At 39.9% G+C, this 27,705-nt stretch overlaps 1 protein-coding gene and 1 long non-coding RNA gene across 2 annotated transcripts in view; one reads left to right on the top strand and one right to left on the bottom strand.

Moving 5' to 3' along the window:
* Positions 1–2,025, bottom strand: part of ADAM19 (ADAM metallopeptidase domain 19) — an 83,270-nt gene extending 81,245 nt beyond the window's left edge. The window contains exon 1 of the mRNA XM_038534916.1: positions 1,899–2,025. Within this exon, the coding sequence (XP_038390844.1) occupies positions 1,899–1,965 (67 nt within the window). The 5' untranslated portion in view covers positions 1,966–2,025. The remainder of the gene's footprint in view (positions 1–1,898) is intronic.
* LOC111095571 lies at positions 1,173–26,840 on the top strand. The gene is made up of 4 exons (XR_005358364.1): positions 1,173–1,540; positions 20,307–20,420; positions 23,368–23,897; positions 25,675–26,840. It is a non-coding gene; the product is annotated as an uncharacterized LOC111095571 (long non-coding RNA).
* Positions 26,841–27,705: the final 865 nt, after the last annotated feature.

The following is a 27,705-nucleotide window of genomic DNA, read 5'->3' as shown; positions in this document are numbered from 1 at the left end:
TGAGCTCAGTAGAGAGGAATGAAGTGGTCGGATTCTGGGTATGTTCTGGAAGTCAGGCCCATGGGTTACTCCCACAGAGCTTCAGTTTGTTCATCTGTAATATGAATACAATGATACCTGCCTGCTTATCTCACAGCAGTACTACGGAGAGTCACCATGAAACTGCTCCCAGATCCACAGAGCATCATCACATTACCTCAAGATCCCTAATGGCAAGTTTCCATTTGTAGATCACTTCCTACTTTACAAATCACTACCACCTCTTAGTTTCCCTTTATCCTCAAAACAAGACAAGTAGCAGGATTTCTATTTTTCAAGAAAGGTGAACTGAAACCTATTTGAGGTAAGACTTGTTCTAGGCACTACAGACTATAAGCACTTTCTTGCAGGTAACCTTAATAAAATGGTAATTTCCCAAGACCTAGATAAATTAGTCTCCACAAGAATAGGCCAAGTCCATAGGACTCCTAGGGTGCGAGTGAGGACTCCAAAATCTATTCTTTCCAAACCAACCACATCGATCATATAGAATACAATGAGTGGTATGAAAGATGGCCCCAGTTGTTCTGGTAGAGTGGCAGGATTATGGGTGATTGATGTTCCTTTCAGATTACTGATATAATGTATTCTCAATCAAAATGTATCTGAAAAAAATGATCTCATTAGACAAGCATTAGTTTCATCATACTGGTAAAAATCAGAAGCAATGCATTCATTTATTTGTAATGTGTTTTCTGAATGCTTAACTATCTACCAAGTACTAGGTGCTTGATATTCATGGGAAAACCAAGGGAAGCATATCCCTACTCTGGTGGCTCCGATAAGTCTAGATTTTTGGCAACAAAAAAGAATTATATGATGGTTCATGGAATGTTTAAAGAATGAAATTATCTTTATGATCGCAAAAAAAAAAAATACTAAAAGCAAGGCTAAAGAGTAGAGGAAGACAGTACAGCTTAAGAAAAATTGTCCAAAACTTGCAAATGAGGCAAAAAGCAAGCAGGATGTCCTTTCAATGTCATACTGAAGCATTGTTTAAGAGGCCCTCCCATAGATCACCAAATTTTTCTAGGGGAATGCACCTTGGTTTGGCTTTAATTCACAACGAATTAAAAGACCATACTCTGTGAAGTTATATGTCAGCTGTAGATTTTTGACTGGTAGAGATGCAAATGACTTGAGTATGACGGAAAGAGAACTAAGAATGATGGTTGGTTGACCCTATGGGGGCACTGACCGCTTTTGTATCTGTCCCAGCACATGGCTTCAACGTTTTCTCTGATGCCTGTACCGCCCGTTCCTCTGGTGCTTTGAACCGGCTTCACCATCCTACTCACCGCCTCATTAATGAATTGAAGGAATCTTTGCCACCCATTCATCCTATATCTATGGGAGTCAACGTTTTTAACTTTTTGAAGATTACACTTCTGCGATGTCTTGCTGTGATCCACAGTCCTTAAAACCGCGTCTTTTGGGGGAATGTAACGATGTGGGCTCATCACGTGAAGTGGAGAATGCGAGGCACACAGCTGTACGTACGGTATGGTTCCAATTTTATCAACATATTTATAGGAACACACACACACAAAGACTAAGAAAAGAGGAGAGACCGGGAAAGCAGCGGGAAAAGAAGCCAAGAAAAAGGCAGGAAAACTAGAGAAAGAGAAAGGAGAGGGGGGCGAGCCAGGGAGGGGCCTGCTCGGGTCTCCGGGTCTCCGCGACCCCCCTCCCGGGGCGCACCGCGTGGGAACAAAGCCGCGGCTCGCAGGCTGGGGGCCCCGGGCAGGCAGCTCCGCCGGGTCGCGGGGGGCGCCCCCCAGGTCCCCGGGCCACCAGCCCACCCGCCGCATCCTCCCCCGCCGCATCCCCGCCCGCGCCCGCGCCCTCCCCGCACTTACTTGTGGTCCACCCGGGCAGGGCGAGCGCCAGCAGGCAGAGCCGGACGGCGCCCGCGCCCCGGGCCATGGTGGCCGCGGCCCCTCGCGCGCTCCGCGGCCCCTAGCACGCGCCCATGCCAGCCCCCGGCCCCGCGGCGGCGCGTCTGGAGCCCGCGGCTCGCCCAGCGCCTCCCCGCCCGGCTCCCGGCCATCGGCAGCGACGCTCCGCCCCCGCCCGGCTCCGCAGGGCCCGCCGCGGGGGGAGGAGCGCGGGAGGGGCCGGGACCCCGGGGCGCGGCGCGGGCGCGGGTGGCGGGGGGCCGCGGGCGGAGTGCGCGCCCGCAGAGGGGCCGGCTTCGCGGTGGGCGGGCCCGGGCCTCCAGGGGCCTCCCGGGGCTACCGTGGACCCCTCCGGGCGGGGGCGGGGGCGGGGGGCTGTTTCCTGTGTCCCGCACCGAGCTGGACGCGTGGGGTGACACCCAGAGGCGACCCGCCCAGCACGGTGCCCCGGAGGCCGCTGCTCTCGGAGGCCGACGCCTAAGAGTTAACCCGACACAAAGAACTAAGCGCTCTATGGAGTTGTTTTCTTAGCAGGACACAAATCAGGGAGCCATTCCTTTGACTGGGAGGAGGAGGGTGGTGGAGAGAGGATTCCCAGTGGGGAAGACATCTGAGCTCCCGAGGAAGAGAAATGGAGCACCAGGCCCAGAAAACCGAGTAGACAAAAGTACTAGGACGGGAAAGACCACGGCTATATTGGGAGTGGACGAGGGGGCGGGGGGGACGGAATTAGGTATAGGTAGGATTTAGGGCTTTGGAGGGAAATGAGGGCCAATGAGGCCTGAAAGCAATAATAAGGAGCTCACTTACTGAGGACTTACTATCTGTTAGAATAAGAAAAAAAAAATGGTAACTAAGACCAATACAGCCCTTACTAAGTGCCAGAAACTGGCCTCTGTGCTTTGCATACATTAACATAATCAATCAATCAATCTAGGAAATGAACTACTTTATTGTCCTTTAAAATGTGCCGGGGACTCCGCATACATCATCTCTTAATTAGCCCAGTAATCCCCAGGGTAGGTGCCTTTACCCTGTTTTACCGACGAGAAAACCAAACCTAAGGGGCTAAGTAGTTTGTGCAAGGTCATGCAACTAATGTCAGTCTAGATTCAAGCCCACATCTGTCTAACTCCAGAGCCTGATGCAGCACACCTTATCTTGCAGATGGATAACTGATAATCAGGGAGAAGTGGCTTGCCTAAGATCCCTTAGCAAGTTTTGGCAAAGCCAAGGCTGGCTCTAGAAACCAAGCCTCAGATGTCTTGTCATCTGTTCCTCTCACTGAGCCTCTTCAAACCCAAGTTTGCACAACTCAACAAAATACTGGATATTGGGAAGCACAAGACACAAATAGCTTGAATGTCCTGTCCTGTAGAATCCCAGAAGTCCAACAGCTTTCCTTTATTTTACCCCTTCTCTGTTCCCTTTGGTCCAAACTGAAAGTGTCCCTGCTGGTATACAACCCATCTCTATTCCTAGTTTCTGCTGAGATGGCTGATGAACTGCATGGGTGACCTCCTTATAGAGTAGCTGGCCAGGCATACCCTTGGCGCCCTCCCTAGAACACATATTTTAGGTTTTTGCAACATGGATGGGCTGAGAATTTTCCAAATCTTCAAACTGGCTTCCTTTTGGCTTGGCACTCCCCTCCATTTATCCCTCTCATCTCATGTTTTGTTATAAACCACAAAGAGAAACAAGGCCACACCTTAAACACTTTGCTTAGAAATCTCTTTAGCTAAACATCCAAGTTCATCACTTGCAATTTCTACTTTCCACAAAACAGACAAGTTCTTTGCCACTTTATGACTAGGATCGCCTTTCTGCCAGTTTCCATTTCCATGCTCTGGGTGAGGCCTCGTCAGAATCACCTTAAACTTCATAGTTCTACCAACATTCTGTCCATGATGATGTGTGTCTTCTCTAAAATAATAGATGCTTTCTTTAAAAATAAATTTCATTGACTTATTTGAGAGAGAGAGAGAGAGAGACAGCATGAGGAGGGCTGGGGGTGGGGGGTGGGGAGAGAATTTCAAGAAGACTCCCTGTAGGGTGTAGAGCCCGATGTGGGGCTTGATCCCAGAATGCTGAGATCACACCCTGAGCTGAAACCAAGAGTCAGATACTTAACCAACTGTGCCACCCAGGCACCCTAATAATAGATTCTTTCTTTAACAGCTCTTCTTTTATTCCTCAGCCCTCACCAGAGCATATGATTCCTATCAACAATCTCTTCAAGGCAACCTAGGTGTTTTTTCTAGGATGTACCCCAAAACTTATCCAGCTTCTAACTATTACCCAGTTCCAAAGACACTTCCACATTTTTAGGCATTTGTTATAGCAATAGTCCCCCCCCCCCAACTTCTTGGTACCAAAATCTATATTAGTCCGCTAGGGCTGCCATAACACAATAACACAAACGGGGTGACTTAAATGACAGAAATTTATTTTCTCACAGTTCTGGAGGCTGTCTAAGCTCATGGCGTTGGCAGGGTCGATTTCTGGTGAGGCCTCTCTTCCTGGCTTGTAGATAGCTGCCTTCTGCTGTGTCTTCCTGTGGTCTGTTCTCTGTGTATGTGCAGGGAGAGCGCTCTGGTCTTCTTCTTCTTCTTCTTGTAAGGACACTAATCCTATCAGAGCAAGGCCCCATCCTAGTACTTAATTTAATCTTTTTTACCTCCTCATAGGCCGTCTTCAAATATAGTGACACTGCAGGTTAGGGCTTCAACCATATGGATGGGGGGCGGGTGCTACAAATGGGAGGAAGACATAATTCAGTCCATAACAGGAACTTTTGCCTTAGAGCCATGAGACTAAAACTCTAGTCCCAGCTCTCTCCAACTAGCTCTGTGACTTTGGGTAAGTCACTTCTTCCTGGGTCTGAGTTTCTAAACAATGACCTGGGAATGTTAATGGCTGTCCCAACCCATTTCACTCAGGAGCTATGAAAAGCTGTTGAGATAATGGCAGTGAAAGGGCTCTCTGCTTGTGAAAAACACAAGTATTGAGTCTTTCTGATTCTGTGGACAATATACTTGCAAAAGGAATACAAACTCCATACACGAAATTTGCTTCCATTTGGTGGCACTCAGTGATCAATATTTAATCAGCATGTGCCCCTGAAAATTGGGCAGTAGCTCACAAGAGAAGAAGTCAGGTTAGCCACACTGACCGAGTAGTGAGAAAGTTCCCAGTTCTCTCATCCGCCCCCCTCCATACTTATACACAGAAACAAGCATACAAACAACTTTTGACCCCTTAGAAACCTTTCCATTTGTTTGTAAAGAATGTGTTTGTTGTTTTTAAAGAATACTACATCTCTACGTAATCTTTAAAATATTCTTGACATTTAGCCTAGTAATTACATTTCTGGGAAACTATCCTAAAAAAATAATCTGTAAGATTTATGAACTAGAATGTTAATAATAGTTTTATTTATAATAGTGAAAATATTGGAAATGACCTAAATATCCAACAGTGAAGGAACAGTTAATTAATTGTAGAATATCTATGTGATGGATTATTATACATCCATTTAAAATAATGTTTATGAAGAGTTCATGCTCTGATGTTAAGCAAAAAAAAAAGTCCAAAATTAAGTATGATCTCAGCTATATAAATAAAAGACATTTTTTAAAAAGACTAGAAGGAAATGTGCCAAAATACTAGCAGTATTTACCGCTAGGTGGTGAGACTATGGATGGATAAAGATTTTTTTTGTTTAATTTGATTTCTTGAGTTTTGTTTGTCTTTTTTTTTTTTTTTGCCTCTTCCATTTTTTTATAATAATTACATATTACTTTAGTAATAGGGGTGGGTGGGTAAATGGTAAGCACAGAAAAGGATCATAAGAGGAATAATGGTTTAACCTGGTGTCTTACACAGAGATTTTTGTGTGCTTGACTCTGTCCTCTGATGTTAGGCAAACTAAGGCAGAGTTAGAACAACCGGTTGCCAATTTTCAATTTTGGTAGTCTAGGTGGTCCAGGTCACTCTTCCTCTCTAGCTACAGTATACTGTCATGGTTAGGAGGTGGCCATCACACCAAGGTTTAAATCCATTTGCTATCCTTTCAGCTGAGAGACCATGGGCAAATAAACTCACCTATGATGGCTCCTAACTCAGGGTTTTTGTGAAGCTTAAATGGGTGCTTAGAATAACACCTCTCACAAAGTAAGCAGTCAATAATAAACGCTAGCTTTTATTATCCTCACCCCACTGCTATTAAGTAAGGGGTGAGGAGTGTATTCATAATGCTTAGCTTGTCCTTTTAATTGTGTAATGTGTGAAGAGTCTAATTATATACTGATTCTTCGGTTATTATCAAAGATAATGATCATGTTATACTATAATTTTCTTTTTCTTACCCCACTCCCACTACATTGTGAGCCTTTTGTGAATAGGAGGTGCACCTGACTCTTCTCTCATCCCCCCAACATTTGGAAGGCACAATAAATGTTTAATTAAAGTATAAATTAAATAATTGATAATTATTACTTCATTCTGGCTCAGCGCACTCCCAAATTGCCCTGAGGAGAATTGTCCTCATTAGCCCTTACAATGGTAATAATGTTGGCCCAGTGGTAACTTTGCTTTATTAACCATTTTCCCATATCAGAGAGGGTGACAAACCATGAGAGACTCCTAACTCTGGGAAACGAACAAAGGGTAGTGGAAGGGGAGTTGGGCAGGGGGATGGGGTGACTGGTGACAGGCACTGAGGGGGACACTTGACAGGATGAGCACTGGGTATTATGCTATATGTTGGCAAATCGAACTCCAATAAAAATAAATAAATAAATAAATAAATAAACCATTTTCCCAGCAACTAATTAAGTCTGGTTTATTTGACTATAATTTACATACATTAACATTCTCCATTTTTTAAGTTTACACGACTATGAGTTTTAACAAATAACCACTTCCACAATCAAGATCACCCCAAACACTTCCCTCCTGTTTCCTGTCACTCCCAACCATTAGCAAACTCTGATCTGCTTTATGTCCCTATAGCACTGCTTTTTCCAGAATGTTATATAAATGGAACCATACAGATTTCAGCTCGAGACTGGCTTATTTCTTTCTTTCTTTCTTTTCTTTTTTTGAGTCTGACTTCTTTCATTCAATAAAATGTATTTAAGATTCATCCATGTTGTTGCATGTATCAGTAGGTATCACGTTTTTATTATTCAGTAGCTTTCCATTGTGTGGATGTACCATAGTGATTTTATCCATTCACCAGTAGAAGGACTTTGGATGTTTCCAGTTTTTGATGATTATGAGTAAAGTTACTATAAATATTCAAGTTTTGTGTGAACATGAGTTTTCATTTCTCTGGGATAAATAATTAGGAGTGAGCTTGCTGTAGGTCTTGTGGTTAAATGTATGTTTCACTTCATGAGAAGCTACAAAAAGTATTTTTTAAAGTGGTTGTGCAGTTTTGCATTCCCACCAGCAATATATGAGAGTTTCAGTTGCTCTGCATCCTCATCAGAACTTGGTATCATCATCAGTTCTTTTCATTTTAGCCACTCTAATAGATGTGGAGTTTCCCAGCAACACTCTTATAACTCAAATACTCTATGATGGAGCAAGGTCAGGATTATTGGACCCATTCTGACAGAAGAAACTAAAGCCTAAAGAGGTCTTTTACTCAGGTCTCTTGGTTATGTTCAAGATTCTAGTCTTCAGTCTATTTTTTGGGCCCACTAATCCATAGGAGAAGCAAATCCCCCAACCCCTGTGGAACCCATAAAGCTCTTGGAATCACTCATTCAACAGCATTTCTATGAATACTTACTATGTACCTAGCATTTGCTAGAATCTACAAATACAAAGATTTCTAAGACAAGGTCTCCACTATAATAATTAGGGGAGGAGAAGGTGAGGGAAAAGAGAGATGGGAGTAGCAACTGACAAGTAAATGAAAGGACAGTTACAGAGGATGATCAAGTTTCTTGATGTGTGTCTTGGGTCCTTTGATTTCTCACCTGGTGGTACCATCCCCAGGATTGTGGATAATAAGAATAATAATAACTATTGGGGCACCTGGGTGGCTCAGTTTGTTAAGTGTCTGCCTTTGGCTCAGGTCATGATCTGGGGGTCCTGGGATCAAGCCGTGAGTCTGTTTCTCCCTTTCCCTCTACCTCTCCTTCCCCCACCCTACACATGTGCTCTCTCTCTCTCGAATAAATAAAATCTTAAAAAAAATAATAATCACTATATCATGTATTGAACACTTTAAATGGTAGCAAGCCCAGTGCCTATATTATCTCATTTAGTGCCCATAACAGTCCCATAAGAGATAGAAGTTCAAACCATATGGAATTGTTGATTTTATAGGTCAGAAAGGGTCCAACTTTGGCAATGTAATATGTCCACCTAATAATAATAGTTATAATTGATTGCATAAGGCTTACAATGAGCCCAGTGCATTATCACATTTTATCCTTGGGACAACCCTCCACCATAGGTACTACTGATATTCCTACTTTGAGGCTAGAGTTAGGTGGCAATGCATGCATGTTCATGCACTTGCTAGGTTGGAGACAAAGCCCAAATTCAGACTGAAATATGAGGAGCTTCAGAGCCACTGAAGCCACTATGGTCTGAAACCACTATGCTATTCTGGTATTATTACAGATGAGCACACTGATGCTTGAGGAGGGGAAGTTGCCTGGGATGTCTGTGGGATCTCTCATGCCAAGTTTACAGGGAACCCCAGCTTCAGACTCCTGGCCAAATTGCCTTTTTTCTCCTCTTCTCCTTGTCACTCTGGAAATTGGGCTGAATTCAGGCCATTATCAGAAGCACAGGGTGGTGCCTCCACAGCTGGCAGAGCAGCCAAGAAACAGGCTTTGATACTTGTTTGCTCCCACAGGACCCTACAGGAAATATATTTTTCAAATTAATTTTATTTTTTTAGAGATATTTTAGGTTCACAACAAAATTGAACAAAGTATAAAGAATTCGTTCTACTCCGCTTCCCCACATATGCACAACCTACACCACTATTGACATCCCCCACCCACAGAGTAGTAGATTTGTTATGATTGATGTAATGAGCCTACACTGATACATCATCATCACCCAAAGTACAGAGTTTACATCAGGGTCCACTTTGGTGTTATACACTCCTTGGGTTTTGGCAAATGGGTAATGACGTGAATCCACCATTATATATGTCACACAGAGTAGTTTTATTGCCTTAAAAATCATTCATCTCTCTTCCTAAACCCCAAACTGCAAGTTACTGATCTTCTTACTGTTTCCCTAGTTTTTTCTTTTCTGGAGTGTCAAATAGGTGGAATGTGTGGCCTTTTCAGACTGGCTTCTTTAACTTGGCACTATCCAGTTAAGGTTCCTCCATGTCTTTTCATAGCTTGATAGCTTCTTTCTTTTTATCGCTGAATAATACTCCATTGTTTTGATATACCACAGTTTATTTACCTGGAGGACATCTTGGTTGCTTCCCAGCTTGGGCAATTATGAATAAATATGCTATATATATCATGTGCAGGTTTTTATGTGGACATAAATTTTCAATTCATTTGAGTTAATACCCAGGAGTATGATTGTTAAGTTGTATGTTGAGTGTGTTTACTTTTAAAAATAAAAATAAATAAAAAAATAAGAGTATGTTAGTTTTGTAAGATACTGTCAAACTGTCTTTCAAAGTGGCTGTACCATTTTGCATTCTCCCCAGTAATGAATGAGAGTTCCTGTTGCTCCACACTGTTGTCAGTGTTTTGGATTTTAGCCATTCTAATACACATGTAGTGGTATCTCATTTTAATTTGCAATCTCCTAACAAAATACGGTATCAAAAGTATTTTCATTAGCCATCTGTATATCTTCTTTGATGAGGTGTCAGTTAAAATCTTTGGCCCATTTTTAAATCAAGCTGTTTATTATCTTATTGTTGAATTTTAAGTGTTTTTTGCATACTTTGGATAACAGTGCTTTACCAAATGTCTTTCGCAAATATTTTCTCCCAGTCTGTTGCTTATCTTTCCATTCTAATGACACTGTTTTTCACAGAGCAGAAGTTTCTCATTTCAATGAGGTCCAGTTTACCAATTATCTTTTTTCATAGATTGTGCCTTTGGTGTTATATCTAAAAAGTCATGGTATACCCAAGGTCTTTTATGTTTCCTCCTATATTATCCTCCAGGAATTTTATAGTTTTGTGTTTACATATCCATTTTTAGCTAATTTTTGTGAAGAATGTAGGGACTTTATCTAAATTCCTTTTTTTTTTTTTTGTATGTGGTTGTCCAGTTGTTCCAATGTCACTTGTGGAAAGGAAAAATCTTTACTCCATTGTATTGCACTTCGCTCCTTTGTCAAAGAATAGTTGACTATATTTATGTGGGTCTATTTCTGGGAACTTTATTCTGCTCCATTGGTCTATTTGTCTATTCTGTTGCCAATACCACATTGTCTTGATTAGTGTCGCTTTAAAGTAAGTCTTGAAGTTGAGTAGGGTCCAGTGTTGTTCTCCTTCAATATTGTGTTGGCTATTCTGGTTTTTTTGCCTCCTTATGTAAACTTTAGAATGACTTTGTTAATATCCATAACAAGCTGAGATTTTGATAAGAATTGCACTGAATTTATAGATTAAGTTGGGAAGAACTAATATCTCAACAATAGTGAATCTTCCTACCCATGAATATGGAATGTCTCTCCATTTATTTAGTTCTTCTTTGATTGCATTCACCAAAGTTATAGTTTTCCTTATATGGATCTCGTACATGTTTTGTTAAACTTATGCCTAAGTATTTCATTTTGGAGGGTGGTAATAAGAGGATGTTGCATTTTTAATTTCAAATTCCACTTGTTCATTGCTAGTATATAGGAAAGTGATTGCCTTTTATATTAACCTTGTATATCTTGCAATCTTGTAAAAATTACCTATTGGTTCTGGAAGCTTTTTTTTGGTCAATCTTTCAGATCTTTTACATAGATGATTATATTATCTCCAAATGAAAACAATTTTATTTCTTCCTTGCCAATCTGTACATCTTATTGCATTATTGCATTAGCTAGAACTTCTAGTATGATGTTACAAAGGATAAGGTGCAAAACACTAATCAAGACAGTTTTGGCAAATTGGGTCTTTCAAGGAACTGTTCCATTTCATCTAGGTTACCAAATGCACGGGTATAGAGTTGTTCGTAGTATTCCTTTGTCATCTTTTTAATATACATAGGATCTGTACTGATGTCCCCTCTTTCATTTCTGATATTAGTAATCTGTCTTCTGTCTTCTTTTCATAGTTAACCTGGATAGATGCTTATCAATTTATTGATCTTTTCAAAGAACCAGCTTTTGGTTTAATTGACTCTCTATATTGATGTCTTGTTTTCAATTTAATTGACTTCTGCTCCAGTTTTATTATTTATTTTCTTGAGCTTACTTTAGATTTAATTTGCTCTTCTTTTTATAGTTTCATAATTATAATCCTAATTTAATAATAAATCCTTAATGAATAAGTTATTAATTAATAATAAATAATCCTTAATTAAATTATTTTTAAGATCTTTTTCCTTTGATATACATGTTCAATAAATTTCCATTAAGCACTATGTTCACTGTATCTCACAAATTTGATGAGCTGTTTTTCATTTTCATTTAACCCAAAATAGTCTTAAATTTTTTTTGAGATTTCTTCTTTGACCCATGTGTTATTTAGAAATGTACTGTTTAATCTCCATGTATTTGGAAATTTTCCATTTATCCTTTTGTTATTGCTTTCTAGTTTAATTCCACTGTGGTCTGAGAATTGACATAGTATGATTTCTATTCTTTTTAATCTGTTAAAGTATGTTTTATGGCTCTGAATGTGGTCTATAATGAAGAATGTTCTATGTGATCTTGAGGAAAATATGTATTCTGCTATTGCTGGATGAACTAATCTATAGATGTCAATTATATCCACTTGATTGATGGTGTTGTTGAGTTCAACTATCCTTACTGATTTTCTGTCTGCAGACTCTGTCCATTTGTGATAGAGGGGTGGTGAAGTCTCCAACTATGATAGTGGTTCATCTACTTCTCTTTGAAATTCTATTAATTTTTGTCCCATATAGTTTGATGCTCTATTGTTAGGCATAGACACATTAAGAATTGTTATGTCTTCTTGGAACATTGACTCCATCATTATGTAATGCTCTACTTTATCCCTGATAACTTTCTTTGCTTTGATATCTGCTCTCTCTGAACTTAATATGGCTGCTCCGATTTTCATTTGAAGTGTGTTTGGCATGGTATATTTTTCTGCATCCATTAACTTTTAAGCTATACATGTCTTTATATTTAAAGCAGATTTCTTGTATACAACACATAATTAAGTCTTTTAATTCACTCTGACAATCTATCTTTTTTTAGTTGGGTCATTTAGACTATGATATTCCAGGAGCTTATTGATATAGCTGGATTGATATCTATCATATTTGTTACTTGTTTTCTATTTGTTGTCCTTGTTCTTTGTTCTTATTTTTGCCTTCCACTCTTTTGCTGCCTTTTGTGGGGTTTTTTGAACATCTTATGATGACTCCATTTTCTTAGTATACTGATTATACTTCTTTTTTTAAAACTTTTTAGTGGTTACTCTATATTTTGCAGGATTCATTTACAGTTAATACAAGTCCACTCTCAAATAATACTGTACCACATCAGAGGTAGTGTGAATACCTTATAATAACAAAATAATCTCAATTACTCCTTCTGTCCCTTGTATCATTGCTTTTATTCACATCACTTATATATAAGTATTTAAATGCTAATGCTTTATTCTCAGGTGATGCTGATACTGTTGATTAGAAAGCACACTTTGAGAACCACTGCTCTTGGATGCCATTAAAAGGAATTGCCATTATCCTTTTGCCTCATTGACAAATTTTAGATAATTTTTCTCAATAGTTACAATGTTTAAAAAAAAACTCAGGAGTTTTTCTTTTTTAATTCTAATCCTGATTTCTTTTGAAACATTAAAAGTTTGGGATCCCTGGGTGGCGCAGCGGTTTGGCGCCTGCCTTTGGCCCAGGGCGCGATCCTGGAGACCTGGGATCGAATCCCACATCAGGCTCCCGGTGCATGGAGCCTGCTTCTCCCTCTGCCTGTGTCTCTGCCTCTCTCTCTCTCTCTCTCTCTCTCTCTCTCTCTGTGACTATCATAAATAAAATAAAATAAAATAAAGAAACATTAAAAGTTTGGACAATAGTAAGACTAAATCCTCACATGGTGACAGTATTAGCCTCACATTGGCAGACAATATTAGCTGCTCCTTTTAGAGATAATATTTGTTCTCCATTTTGTCACAGTCACCACCATCACCAGCCCACATCACTCATTTATTCTACAGATATTTGATTTTACTATCCCTGCAAAAGATGGTGGAGGTTAAATGCAAAATTTTGAGGAAGGGCATCAGCATAGCTGGTTAATCCTATCTAATTAATTCAGGGATCCATACTAGCTTCACAGAAGTGGGACCCAGGCAGTTGCACAGGACCCTGCTCTCAGAAGAGCCCCATACTTGACTTAATACTTTGCTGTTACTATCTTGAAATCCTTAATAATTTTTGGACATTTTGTATGGGAATCCACAAATCATGTGGCTGGTCCCACAGCCAACTCACATTTAATGTTAACCTTCTCATCACCAGGTTGCTAAGGAGGGAGAAAGGTAATTCTGGGATCAGAGATCTGAGAGGGCACTTCAGAAACCATCTTATTCAGCAGACAAGGTAATTATTTCATTTTACAGCTAGAGCTACCAAGGTCCAGAAAGAGGGAATTGACTTCCTCAAGGTCACGGACAAACCCTGAAAAAGGAGCCAAATTGGAAGTCTAAAGTGATGAGTCTGCAAGGCAATGAATACTAAGGCTGCCAGTGAGTTTATGTATCTGATGTACCTCTGCATACCAATGAGAAAATTCCTATTTGTCACTTAGCTCAGTCAGCTTTAGGTTGATCTGATTGAAGTGGGTGAAGGAGGTGGGTAAAACAGAGGGGTGGGGACATGAGATTTAAACAGATCAAGAAAACTATATATGAAGACTTAGTTTAGGATAAGGACTGGGAAGGAGGAAAAAGTTATATATGAACTCCACCCCTATGTTACAAAGAGCAGACCTCTACCTAACTCCCAAGTAAATTGTAAAGGGCAAAGGCATTCAGGGAATGCCAATATATTGCGTGAATAAAAATGGCAATCAAGGTTCAGGGAAACACTTAATTTTAGCTGGCCCCATTTAGCTGGAAAATAGCTCAATTACTTGTAGGTCTCAGCTGCTTGGTTTAGGTTAACGGCTGCATACACCCAGGAAGAGAGCTGAGTCCCTGCAGCTGATCAAGTGGTAAGTAGGACTGGGAGTTAGGCAAGTAAGTTAGTGCCAGGTGGTTTTGTACCTGTCCACATCTGCATTTCTGGTTTGGATGGGGTAGAGCCCCCTCTCCCACCCATCCACCCATTCAGAGACAGTCAAAGAAACTGAGTGTAGAGCTCCATCCCCATACTCACTATGCTTGGCTCAGTACTGGTTATGTGGCCCTCAGCTGGAACAATGAGCATCCACCCCAAGACTCTTGACAGCTCTATCAAAAAGTTGCTTCCTTTTTTCTGAGATAGCAATGTAACCTGGGGGCTGTGTGGGTAGTTCTCTTGCTACTGTATCAGGAAAGAACCTGCCTAAGAATGAGGTCAAATAGTGGTGAGAAATAAAAGAGACAAAGTTTCTAATAATATTATTTGAACCTGTGGATCCAGGCATATCTGAAGAAAACCTACTCCTTGAATTTCTCAATTAAATGAGCCAAAACAATTTTTTTGTTTAAGTCTGAGTCCATCTGAGCCACCCTTGCGGCTGAAAATGTCTCATTAATATAAAAGCCTTCTCCTTCCTAGGCATTGTGCTAGGTAGATGCTGGGATAAAATAGTGGGCAAGATATATGTCATTCCTATCTTTGTGGTACTTAGAGTCCAGTGGGAGGATGGTAATAAGCAAGCAACTACACAAATAAATCAAATATAATAATTTTGCATTGGGATTTGTAAACAAGAGGAGATAAGACAAGAATAAGAGGAGGAATACTTCAGACAGCATGGTTGAGAAAGGCTCTCAGTTGAGTTTTTTTAAGCTGAGAGTCAGCAGTATTAAGTACAGGGGGATGAGATTTCCGGGCAGAACAAATAGGACCTGGTCTTAGGCCTGACTCATTCAAGGAATTGAAGGAAGGCCCTCATTTATTCGTCTGTTCACCTATTCAAATGTCAGTCAGTGACATGACGCTAGGCACAGGGAGACAAAGATAAATAAAAGCAGCCCTGACAAGTTAGCAACATATATTGTAAGTTGTAAAAAATGTTCAAACCATTTGATTTAGCAGTCCCACTTCTAGGAATTTAGTCAAAAGAGAAAAAACAGGTATATCTGTAAAAATATAGCTATAAGGATATTCACGGCAACATTTTTTTCAACTTTGTATTGATGTACAACATACATGCATGTATTGAGCACATGTATACCACTCAACTATTTTCACAACCTAAATATAGCCATGTGATTGGTACCTAGATCCAGAAAGAAGACATGACCAGCACTCCAGAAGCCCAATTTCTACTCACAGATCCCCTTCCCACCAAGAGGAACTATTAGCCTGACTTTTAACAATATAGATTAAATTTACTCTTTTTGCACTTTATATCAATGGAATCATACAGTTAAGCAGTTTACATTGTGGGGAGTGGGGGGAGAAGAAAGAAGATTGGGATGTCCTGGCTTCTTTTGCTTAACACTATGTTTGTGATGGGATCCCTGGGTGGCAGAGCGGTTTGGCGCCTGCCTTTGGCCCAGGGCGCGATCCTGGAGACCCGGGATCGAATCCCACGTCGGGCTCCTGGTGCATGGAGCCTGCTTCTCCCTCTGCCTGTGTCTCTGCCTCTCTCTCTGTATGTGACTATCATAAATAAATAAAAATTAAAAAAAAAACACTATGTTTGTGAGATGCCATCATGTTGTTTATGCAGTTATGAGTTGCTTATTCTGTATAGTAGTCCATTATTGGAATGTACCACAAGTTATTCATCTCTTCTGCTATTTATGGACATTTGGGTAGTTTCCAGACTAAGACTGTTATAAACTGGGTTGTTGTGTACAAATTTTGGTTAAGATACATCTGCATTTCTTTGGGGTATATACCCAGGAGTGACAATGCTGGGTCATTGTATATGATCCACTTTAGTAGATAGTACTACACAGTTTAACAAAATGACTGCACCTGTTTATACCCCGACCAACTTTGTAAAAGAGTTCTGGTTTCTTCACACCCTTGATAAAACTTTAAAATTTTTTTAGCCATCTGGTGGGTGTGTTGGTATTGAGGTATGGTTTCAATTTTTATTTCTTGATGATTAATGATTAAAACTTCTTCCTACAATTACTGGCCAATGTATAACCTCTTTTCTGGAGTCTGTTCATGTCTATTTCCCATCTTTCTACTGAGTAGTCTTTTTCTTCTCAGTTTGCAGTTCTTTAAACATCCTGGCTGTAAGCCATTGGTCAGATATATGTATGCAAACACCTTCTTCCCCTTTATAAGATGCCTTTTCACTCACTTTTGATGAAAATAAATTCTTATATTAATTGTTGAATTTATCAATTTTTTATGTTTAGTACTTTTTGAATCCTATTCAAGAGATTGTACACCACTCCAGGATAAGAAAAAATGTTCTTCCTCTGAAAGCTTTACTATTTTCATTTTACCTTTAGATCTTCAATCTATCAGAAATTGATATTGTATATGGTATGAAGTCAAGGTCAAAAAAATTTTTCCATATGGCCATGGTTCCCAAACTATGTACCAAGTCACCCTTGGTAGCCATAATAAATTCACAGGGTGTCATGAGATTATTTTTACATTTTTTGAGAGAAGCACAGTGACATTTGTTGGATACTACAGAAACTATTAATTTGGAGTAGTTCACAGTTCCAACATTAAATTGTACTACATTCTCTTCAATGACATGATATTTTTGCAAAGCTGGGTTTTTTGAAGTTGCTGTGTCAAAAGTAAATACTCTTTGAAATCAGGAGATGTGAATAATGGCACTCAATAAGATTTGAAGACCCAATAAGCCCTACAGTGCCCAACAGAAGTATAAATCCATTAGTAAATATTGTGGTTGCTTAAAAATAAAATAAAATACTATTTTTTTCTTTCAAATTATATGTACTATTTTTTCAAATGATTACTAAATTGTTAGGATATAAATATTTATGAAATTGTTTGGATATAACTACTTAATTAAAAAAAAATGTTAGGTGTTTCTTCTGGGCTAGAGGTGCCATGAAAAAAAGTTACCAAGACATTATAGGTGCCAGGTATCAAGAAAGTCTGAGAAACTCACTGAGGCAGAGTCTAGGGCGGTCTCTATGATTCCCACACTGGTGCTTATGTTCTTGTGTGATCCCTTCCCCTGAGTGTAGGTAGGACCTGTGAGTTGTTTCTAACTCATAAAATTTAGAAAAGGTGACAGGCTGTATGTGATTACATGTACATAATTACGTTACTTAAAAGTGTAACACCCAACTAGACAGGAGTCTCTCTCTGAGCTACTCCATGGAAAGAGGCATGCAACAAAGAGGTTGAGGGTAGCCTCAAGCCAAGAGTCAGCAGATCACTGAGGCTCTCCAGGAGTCTGGGTGGGTCAGTTGGCTAAGCATACAACTCATGATTTTGGCTCCGGTCATGATCTCAGGGTCATGGGATCAAGACCTGCTTTAGGCTCCACACTCAGTGGGAAGTCTGCCTGAGGTTCTCTCTCCCCTTCTAAACCTCCCCCCACCCCACTCTAAAATAAATAAATAAATCTTAAAAAAAAAAAAAAAAAAACAAAGCTCTCATTTTGGCAACCTGCAAGGAATTGCATTCTGCCAATAACTATATGAATTTGATTGCAGATCCTTCACCAGTTGAACCTCCAACAATACTGCAACCCAAACACCTCGATTGCAGCTTGGTGAGACACTGGTTATGCCATGCCTGAACCCTTGTCTACAGAAACTTTGAGATAACATATTACATTGTATTAAAGTGCAAGTTTGTGGTAATATTGTTAAAGCAATAGATAACCTATACACTGGTCAAATGGATATCTCATTGACCAGGATCTTTCAATGAAAAGACCATTCTTCACAGTATCATCTTTGGTGTAAACCAGACACTGAATTTTTTATAGTAATGGGAAGTAGAAACCACCTAAATTTCCAAAAAAAGTTTTGATGAATAGGCCATGATAAATTTTCCATCTAAGAATAATTGATAGCCAAGAAAAATCATAAGGAAAAATAGCTAATTACATGGGAAAGTTTTCACAATATATCACTTATGTGAAGAAAGTTATAGTCATATGTTCAATTATATTCTACTTGTGTAAAATGTGAGTTTTATGTGTATCTGCATTATAAAAAGACTGTTAAAATGTCTTTTGGAGGGGCCCCTGAGTAGCTCAGTCAGTTAAGCATCTGACTCTTGGTTTCGGTTCAAGTCATGATATCAGGGATGCCAGGGTGGCTCAGCGGTTGAGCATCTGCCTTTGGCTCAGGACATGGTCCCAGGTCCAGGTATCAAGTCCCACATCGGGGTCCCTGCAAGGAGCCTGCTTCTCCCTCTGCCTCTCTCTCTGTGCCTCTCATGAATAAATCAATAAAATCTTTTAAAAAGTCATGGTTTCAGGGTCACGGATCAAGCTCTACATTGGGCTCCACACTCGGTACAGTCTGCTTCAGATTCTTTCTCCCTCACCCTCCTCGCTGTCCCTCCCTGCTTATGTGTTCTCTCTCTCTCTCTCTCTCTCTCTCTCTCTCTGTCTAAAGTAAAGAAATAAATAATCCTTAAAAATATATCTTTGGGAGAGGGAAGATTACAAGTGCTTAACAACCTTTTTGTGTATTTTAAAATTTTTCTACAGCAAATTGCCCACCACTTTCCTACAAAGAGAATATACTACTTTTATACACATACAAATTCATACACATCCATATTTTTAAAATCAAAGAACAGTCCCTGCCTTGAGGGAATTTACAGTATGGTAGGAGATGTGCTGTAGACAAATAAGGATGCTATAAAGTTAGACATTGTATAGTCATGACCATTTGGAGACCCAACCTGAACTATCTTAACATAAAAGGTTCACAAACTGTGACTGGCCTCCTTGGGTTGTATACCATCCTTGGACCAATTGCAGTATCCAGAACATGGAGTTCTAGGTCTGGATCATGAGCCCACCCTAGGAGCCCTGCCTATCACCAGCGCCACATCGAGTGTGGTAGTGGTGGTGATGGGAGAGAGGGAGGACTTCCCAAAGGAAAGAGGATGCCATAACCAGAAGAAAAAAGGAGATGTGACTGTGAAAGATGAAACAAGAAGCAAAGGCACAGAGTGACACATTAAGCTGAGTGTTCAAAAGTGAGGAGGTATTTTCAGGCAGCTGGGGTCAGGAGGGCATTTGAGAAGGATGGAGGGAAGTGGTATGAATGATATAAAGGGAAACTGAGAGATAGAAACCAGATCATCCAGAAGTGGCTGGTGTACCAAACAAAGATGTTGAGTGCCTCCATCCTGAGGGTAATCCCCAAAACGATTGAAGGCAAGGACAGGTGTATTTGATAACCTTTGTTTTCCCTGCAAGATACAATGCCTGACGGATACTATTACAAGCAACAATAGTAATAATATTTTCTGTCTCCTTCATGAGACCCCATCAACTCTCCAGTGACTGTGAGGAGGATAGTCAGAGGAATCTTTGACAATAACCTCCACTAAATCAGTTTGTCTCAATGTTTTCAACTATAATCTTCAGTAAGAAATACCTTTTATATTACAATTCAATTGAATTTCACTGAATTGTTTAAACAAAACAAAACATCACTGCGCTGGACTACCAATTCCATGATGGCAGTGACCATGATTGCACGCATCATAGCTTCTATGTCTAGCACAATGCCACAATGTCATGTCCCGTGGTGGGTGCATAAATTACTATTATTACCAAGTTCATTTTCACTGAATGAATGGATAGGCAGATTGATAAATCAAAATGCCTTGCATTATAATTTGTAACTATACAAAGAGTTACATGGATGCAAATAGCTGGTCTTAGCAACAAACTCAGAGCTATGTTTATTAGACTGTGTGTTAGACAAATCACCAGAGCAGGCAGCGGGTGGAGATGCTGAGAGCAGGGCAGAGTTGGGATTTAATGCCAACAATGGGTGGTACCCAGTGCACCACACTGGAGTGATTCATACTACTTCCTGGGCCAGGGTCCTTCTCTATAGCTCCACTTCCTGTTTTACAGACTGTGACTAATTTCAATAGTATATACGGATTATGATTCAGAGAATGGAGATGAGAAGGTTTCCTTTGCTGGCCCAACGATTCCATGTCAAAGGGAGAGCAACACATGCACAAGGTAATCTTTTTCTCTGAATAGGGGCCTGGGTTTAAAAAGCCACTCTTGTAGATATCTTAAAAGTGTATCTGCTTCAAGGAGGGTCACCAGGGGCCACTTATGCCCATCATTTCCTCCCTGCCTCTTGAAGCTTATTGATCAGTATCAGTTGCAAAGTCCTTCCTATGTGTTCTCTGTAACCAAGTTCTCTACATAGAAACCCAAGTCAAGGAAACAACTTTAAAAGAATCAGGTTGCCCAAAGATTAGCAGTGCCAACTGTGGCTAAGCAATGACTTCCTCCTAGTGTCAAGATTCCTGCAGGCTTGAGGATTAAGATCCCATTTGAAGAAGGACTTGTCAGAAAAAATAATGATTTTCTGTCTTTTTCAAAGAGACAGAAACCTTCATGATGGACAAAGTCATCATTAAAGATCTTTAGTTCTGGGCTGCACTAATACCTTAATAGTTGTAGACGCCTGGGAAGGGGTTGAGCAGGGGGAGGATTTCTAATACTGATCACAGGCAGCCTTTTTCATTCAACAAGCAAGTCAAGAGTTGAAACCATATTCTTAAGAGGCCTTAAGCTTCAAGATTAAGGGACTTTGAGAACAGGCAGATCTGGCTGGATGTGTCTTTCCCTTGTCTGTGTCTTTTAAGTAATCACTTTGGTCAAGTTAAAGAACACTCCTTCCCTGAGCCTCAAATTCCTCAGCTATAAAATTCCAAAGGCAATTTGAGGATTAGAAAAAAAAATATGGAAAAGCGTTTAATACTGTACCTAGCACATAATTGTTAAATCAATAGTTCTCGTGGTGGTGATGATGTTGATGGTGATGGTGGTGGTGATGGTAAACTCTATTATTATTTTGTTCTAAAGTAATATGAAGAAATATAATATCAAGTTCATATTCAGAATTCAGTTGGGAAGATGAATTCGACTCCCAAATAACCATAGTGCCAAGGAGTATTTGAGAATAACTAGCACATTTCTATCTTTCTGCCTTTATGCACACTGTTTCATTTACAGGAAGACTTCTCACACCATGTTAACCTTTTCAAACATAGGCAGACTTCATTTCAAATGCTTATGGGGCTCTCCTTGGTCACTCAAGTCAAGCAAGCTATCCTCCAAGCTCACCTGTTTCCCACACCCCTCACTTGTGTGATTGCCCCCTGCAGCCTTTCAATAAACACTGTTTTCTACTTGAATTAACTTGACTGAGTTTATGCATCTGCAACCCAAAGACTTTTGATTAGGATACCACCAATAAATGTGATTAAAAAATTTTGAGGGTGAAGATGCTGGAAACAGGTGGATTGAGGCAAGCCAGGCAGAGGGGAGGATGTGGAAGTCATCGATTGGTCATCAAAGGTGGTTCAGAACCCATGAGATCTCTGTGGAGGGAGAGATAAAAGACTGGAAACATGACTGATTACAAGAAAAACTTAGATAAATTCTTGTCCCACTAAATGAAATCACATTACCATTGAGCTACATACCTAGTGTATGTAGCCAGCACAATCTAGGTACAGGGGAGAATGCAAAGAAGAGCAAACACAATCTCTGCCCCTTAGGAAAGCACAGTTCCTCCTACAACTTATACTGAGTACAAACAAAGTGTAAGGAGGTGGGCAAAGACTTTATGGACAGGACACAAAAGTTTAAACCATGGGGCACCTGGGTAGCTCAGTCAGTTAAGCGTCTGCCTTTGGCTCAGGTCATGATCCTAGAGCCTAGAATTGAGCCCCACATGGGGGTCTCTGCTTAGTGGAGAGTCTGCTTCTCCCTCTGCCCCTCACCCTGTGCATGTACTCTCTCTCTTTCAATTAAATAAAGTCTTTAAAATAAATAAATAATTTTTTTAAAGAAAAGTTTAAACCATATAAGGAAAAACTGATAAATTAGACTTCACCATACAAAACACTCTGCACTTTGAAAGACACTATTAAGATACTCAAGTGAGCAAAAAAAAAAAAAAAAAAAAAAAAGATACTCAAGTGGCACGCCACAATGTGGGAGAAAATATTTGCAAAGCAAATATCCAATAATGGCCTTGTAACCAGAATATAAAAAGAACTTTGAAAAGTCAATAGAGAAGGTGATTCAATTAAAGAAAAACGGACAGAAGATTTGAACAGACCCTTTGAAAAAGGTGATATACAAATGGCCAACAAGCACATGAAAAGATATTCAACATGATGAGTTAGAAGGGAAATGCAAATGAAACCACTATGAAATGCTATTTGATACCACTGAGAATGACTAAACTTCAAGAGACTGACAATATCAAACATTGATGAGGGTGTGAAGCAACTGGAACTTTTAGATATTCCATTTTGAAAAACAGTTTGGCAAGTTTTTATTAAGTTAAACATATACTTATCCCACGACCCAGAAATTCTACTCCTAGATATTTGCCCAAGAGAAATGAATGTACATACCCACAGAAAGATTTTTACATGAATGTGTATAGCACCTTCATTCATGATAATCAAAAGAAGCAAACTCAAATAGCTAGACAGATGGAGGTATATCCATGCAATAGTATATTACTCACCATTGCAAATGAACTGTTGATACATGCAATGACACTGATGAATCTCAAACATTTTATGCCTACTGAAGGAAGTCATGACCAAGATAGTACATACTCTCTGACTCAATTTATGTGAAATTCTGGAAATGGCAAAACTAAGTTGCAGTGATACAAAGTGGACCCATGGTAGCTTAGAGTGGGGGTGGAGGTGGGGCACTGGCTGGGAGGATCAGATAAGAATGTTCTTGAGGTGATAAGAGTGTTTTATCTTGATTGTGGTGGTGGTTGTACAGGTGACCACATCCATCAAAATTTATTGAGATGTATGTGCCCTTAAAATGAGTGTATATTATTAGATGTAAATTATATCTCCAAAAAATAATTTTTTCAAAAAGAGAGAGCCTTGAAACACAGTGACTTGTTCTGCAGGTGCTGTGGAAGGGAGAGGGCCTCCACCTGTAGACATGCTGTGGAAGATTGAAGTAAACAAGAGCTGGAAACCTTCAGAGAATATTTTGGTTCATAAAGTCACTCTCTGCTTTGCCAAGACCTTCCATGCTCTTAGAAGGATTGCAACCCTTTTCGGGTCCTATCAGACACCAAGTGCTGGCAGGACAGGAACAAGACTGTCCAGAGAACAACAACATGGAGAAAGCAGCCCATTTTTCCTACTGGGAAAAGCTCCCTGGAACCTAAGACAGATAATCTGACTTGTTCTGAGTTCTCCATAAAAACCCTCATACCTCTGTCCTCTTCTAACCTTTCATCCCTGCCTTGCTTCCTTTTGAGCCTCTCTCTCTGGCTCTTGCTTGGTGACCAAGTTTCCCTCACCAGATCCCTGTGGCAGCACAGAGACTGTATGCAGCCACCAACTCCCAAGCCCTTTGCTTTCTCCAGAAAAAACACAGGAAACATTGGATGGAATAAACCCTACCAGTCACAAGTATTCAGACATTCTCGTAAGTACTGTTCTTTTAAAAAGCTGGAAAGTTGGATTGAGGAGTTTGAGGCTATTATTAGCACCAAACACTATAAAAAGGAAATGCCACTGGTAATCTTGGGTGGCTGTATTTTTATATGGGATAATTCAAGTTTCCTTCTTAGAGTTCTCAGTCATAAGAAATCCTTAATAAAAATACTACCTCAGGTCATACCCTCAAACCCAGTTGAAACATTGCTGAAGTCCATTGGGGCTATTCTGGTCAGGACTGACTAGGAGAACTAAGATTGCATTTTTAGCCTATTTTTATGGCTGCTCCCTTCTGGAGTGCTCAGGTCTGTCCTACCAGAGGAAAACAATCAACTACCGTACAAATATTTACTTGTAGTGACCCTGTGGAGGCAGCATGGCTGAGGGGTTGGTGGTATGCAGGTCAGACTTAACCGAGCTTGGTTTCATGGAACATTGGACAAGTTGCTTAACCCTCCTGAACATCTCCACAAGATGGGTTGTTGTCAACCCTCTAAGTTAATGCCTGATGCCTGACACTTGGTAAATTTGCAATAAATGTGAGTTCATTGTTATTGTTCAGTCATGCCTCTCATTCTAGCATCTGCAAAAGTGTGGCCTTACCTTTGGACATTCTACACTCTTTCTTGATATACAAAGCATGCTGATGAGAGAATAAAAGAAAAATAGTAATGACATCTTGTGTTGGTGAAACTGCTGAAAAAAAAAAGCATGTACTTCAGAGACACTCCTGGCCTCTTGCTTCCAGGTTTATTGGAGAGCAATTTATCCATGTGTGTCAAAAGCCTTTAAAATTTGTTTGCCCTTAAGAAAACAATTAAGCTTTGAGCAAAGATTTAGAGTAGATAATAGAGTAGTAAGAAACTGGTGAGAGTCTAAATGTCTAACAACAGAAGTTCATCACAATTGATGAACATTTACTCAAATCAGGTCACAAAACAGTGTGTACAATATAGGTCCAATCGAGGGTATGAACTGAAGCATTGCTTTCATTAGGAATTTCTTGTGACCAGGCCCTCTAAAAAATAAAACTTAATTTACTCTCGCATAAAAATATAGATAAGTGGGTAAATGTAAACATACCTGTAAAAAAAGGTCTATAGACCATGACTTTACACAATAGTTTTATGTGTGGGTGCTGCTTTTGAGTGGGTTTTTTGGTTTTGTTTATTTGTATTTTTATAGAGCTATATTGCTTTTCTATTAGAAAAAAAAAAGCCCTCAAAATTTAGAGAAACATTTTGATGAATCTAGAAAAGAGAGAGAACAAATATAGCACAATAGTTAAGTAAGCAGTGGCCTATTTTTTGCTTGACGTTTCAAAGAATTCTAGGCCCTTTAGTTAGCTTTCTACAAATAACACCGATAGACTGTGTGACTTTGGGTAGCTTCTGCCCCTCTCTGGCCATCACTTTTCCATGTATAAAATGTATGAGTTGGGCTAGATCAGGGATGGCAAATTATCTTTATCATGAGTGTCAGCTCTCCTTTAACTGCTAGAGAGAGCCTGGACCACATCTGTGATGAGAATGAATGTTTGAAAGCAGGCGAGAGCTCTGTGACTAACAATGTCTGTCATGGACATAAGCATGAGGAATGACAGGAGGGCCAACGCAGTTCCTATATGTGGACTAGAAAACGCGAAGGTTTCTTAGAATTCTATGAGCCTAGGGCATCTTCCAATAAAAATATTAATCTGAATTTGGACAGTCACAAGGGTGGGGTCTATCTAATGCCGTGTATTCATTTTCCATCTTATTTTACAGAGCCCAAGACATAGTTTGGTGTTTACTGTAGAAAAAAGTTGTCATGGCCTTTGTGTCTCCACTGTATTTTGCACCCATCACCTCCCATCCCAAGAACAAGGAATGAATCTGCAGCTGTTGTTTCAACTTCTTCAATCTGAAGCAATTTGAAAGCCACAGCTGTTAGGGGCGTAAACCTGACTCTGGCTTTGTCCTTGGTCCACATCTCATTTTTCATGAAATTCTCTAAGAGCCACACCTCTGGGAGTTGAGTCAGAGAAGGCCACTTCCGTCAATCATCCACTCTCCCGGGATCAGAAGTGCTCGTTCCTAAGGGGAGTTTCCAGTATGAAATAGAGCCTGTTCCTGTCCTGATTTGGTGGAACCGAGCTCCTGGGAGGGGTGCTGATGTTCCTAAAGGCATATGATGAGTTCAACCACCACCCAGCTTTTCCCACTAGCAGGCAGACATGGATAATTTGGCAAACATCAGCATTTGGCTGCCAGCAGGTTGGCTATTTAGAGGAGAGGGCAGGCTGGAGGACTTTACTACATCTCAAGTTAACCACACTAATCTACCCTAGCTTCCACAGAGAACAGCAGGCTATATTGAGGGATCTCAGCAACAGCTGTGCCTTCCAAACCAAGATGCTGTTCAGAAAGATGATCCAAATGTGGGCTATGTGTTTCAGTTGGAGCTGGTGGGACTTTCCTTCTCAAATGGCCCTTTGTGTGCTTCTAAAAGATGGGGCATTAACCTCACACGTGGCTAACGCATGATGGATGACTTGGCATTCTCGATTTACATTTGGCTTGTGGTCAGAACTGAACTGTCAGAATGCCTGAGTATCTGATGGACAGTGCCTGGCTTGTTCAGACTCGTTTCTGATGAAGTGAGTAGAATGCGGGGGCTTTTGCTCCATCCAGATTTGATAAGCTAAACAAGGCAGGACTGTTACAAAGGCTGACTTTAGTGTTCCTCTCAGGGAGGCAGAGGTCAGTGTCCAGAATCAGTGGCCTCCTATCAACTCTATTCATATTAAGCATTTCTACCTACTTCTGGGTAGCACAGTTGGTTGAGTGTCCATCTTGGTTTTGGCTCAGGTTGTGATCTCAGGGTTCTGAGATGAACCCCCACATTGGGCTCTGCGCTCAGCAAGAAGTCTGCTTCAGCTTCTCTCCCTCCTGCCCCTTCCACTCATGCTCTCTCTCTCTCTTTCAAATAAATCTTAAAAAAAAAGAGTCCTAATCTTTTAGAGATATATACTGAAATATTTGTGGATAAAATAATTTTTGCAATTTGCTTTTTAAAAAATCCGTTGAGTAAAAGGAGTATGGAGTATACAATTGGTAATTGTTGAATGTGCATAATAGGTACAGGAAGTTTATTATAATGCCTATGCTATTTTTGTACAGTTTGAAGTTATAATAAAAAGTTTTAGAAAGCATCATGTAGAGGAAAATCTAGTGTCACAGAAAAGTGTTTATGACATATTACATAAAAAGAAAGAGTCTACAAGGGGCTTATATCTTAAGTTCCATGATGATCTGGTTTTTGTAACTGTGTGGGTATGCAGAAATATATGAACCAAAATGATTAATGACCTATGACTAATTATGAGTGACTAGATTACAGTAATTTATGCCTTTTTATGGTGTTCACTACTATGAATTTTTCTAATAATCATTATTACTCTTCTAAACAGAAAATAACAATAAATCTATTTACAATTAGAGAAAAATATATGCATAACCAAATTTGCACAGAAAAAGTTATAGAAGGATAATGCTTCTGCAAAGACAGAATTTGGGGCTTTTCTGTGTTTTCCTAATTCATGCGAAGAGTAAAATTTATTGTGAAAAGAAATTTAGAACAAAGAAACTTTGACTTTATAATAAGGCATTTTAAGAAAATGTCTGAATACTTCATAATTAACAGTTTATAATTCTATGTCTGTATAATTCTGTGTCTCTGCCTGTACAAAGTCCCTGGCAAACATCAATTCTGCTTTTCCAACAAAGAGGCATTGCTTGATCTGAGACAAGTCAATG

Source organism: Canis lupus, chromosome 4, assembly GCF_011100685.1.
Source record: "Canis lupus familiaris isolate Mischka breed German Shepherd chromosome 4, alternate assembly UU_Cfam_GSD_1.0, whole genome shotgun sequence".
NCBI lineage: Eukaryota > Metazoa > Chordata > Mammalia > Carnivora > Canidae > Canis > Canis lupus.
The sequence above is the reverse complement of the archived record's forward strand: the minus strand, read 5'-3'. Positions and strand labels throughout refer to the sequence as shown.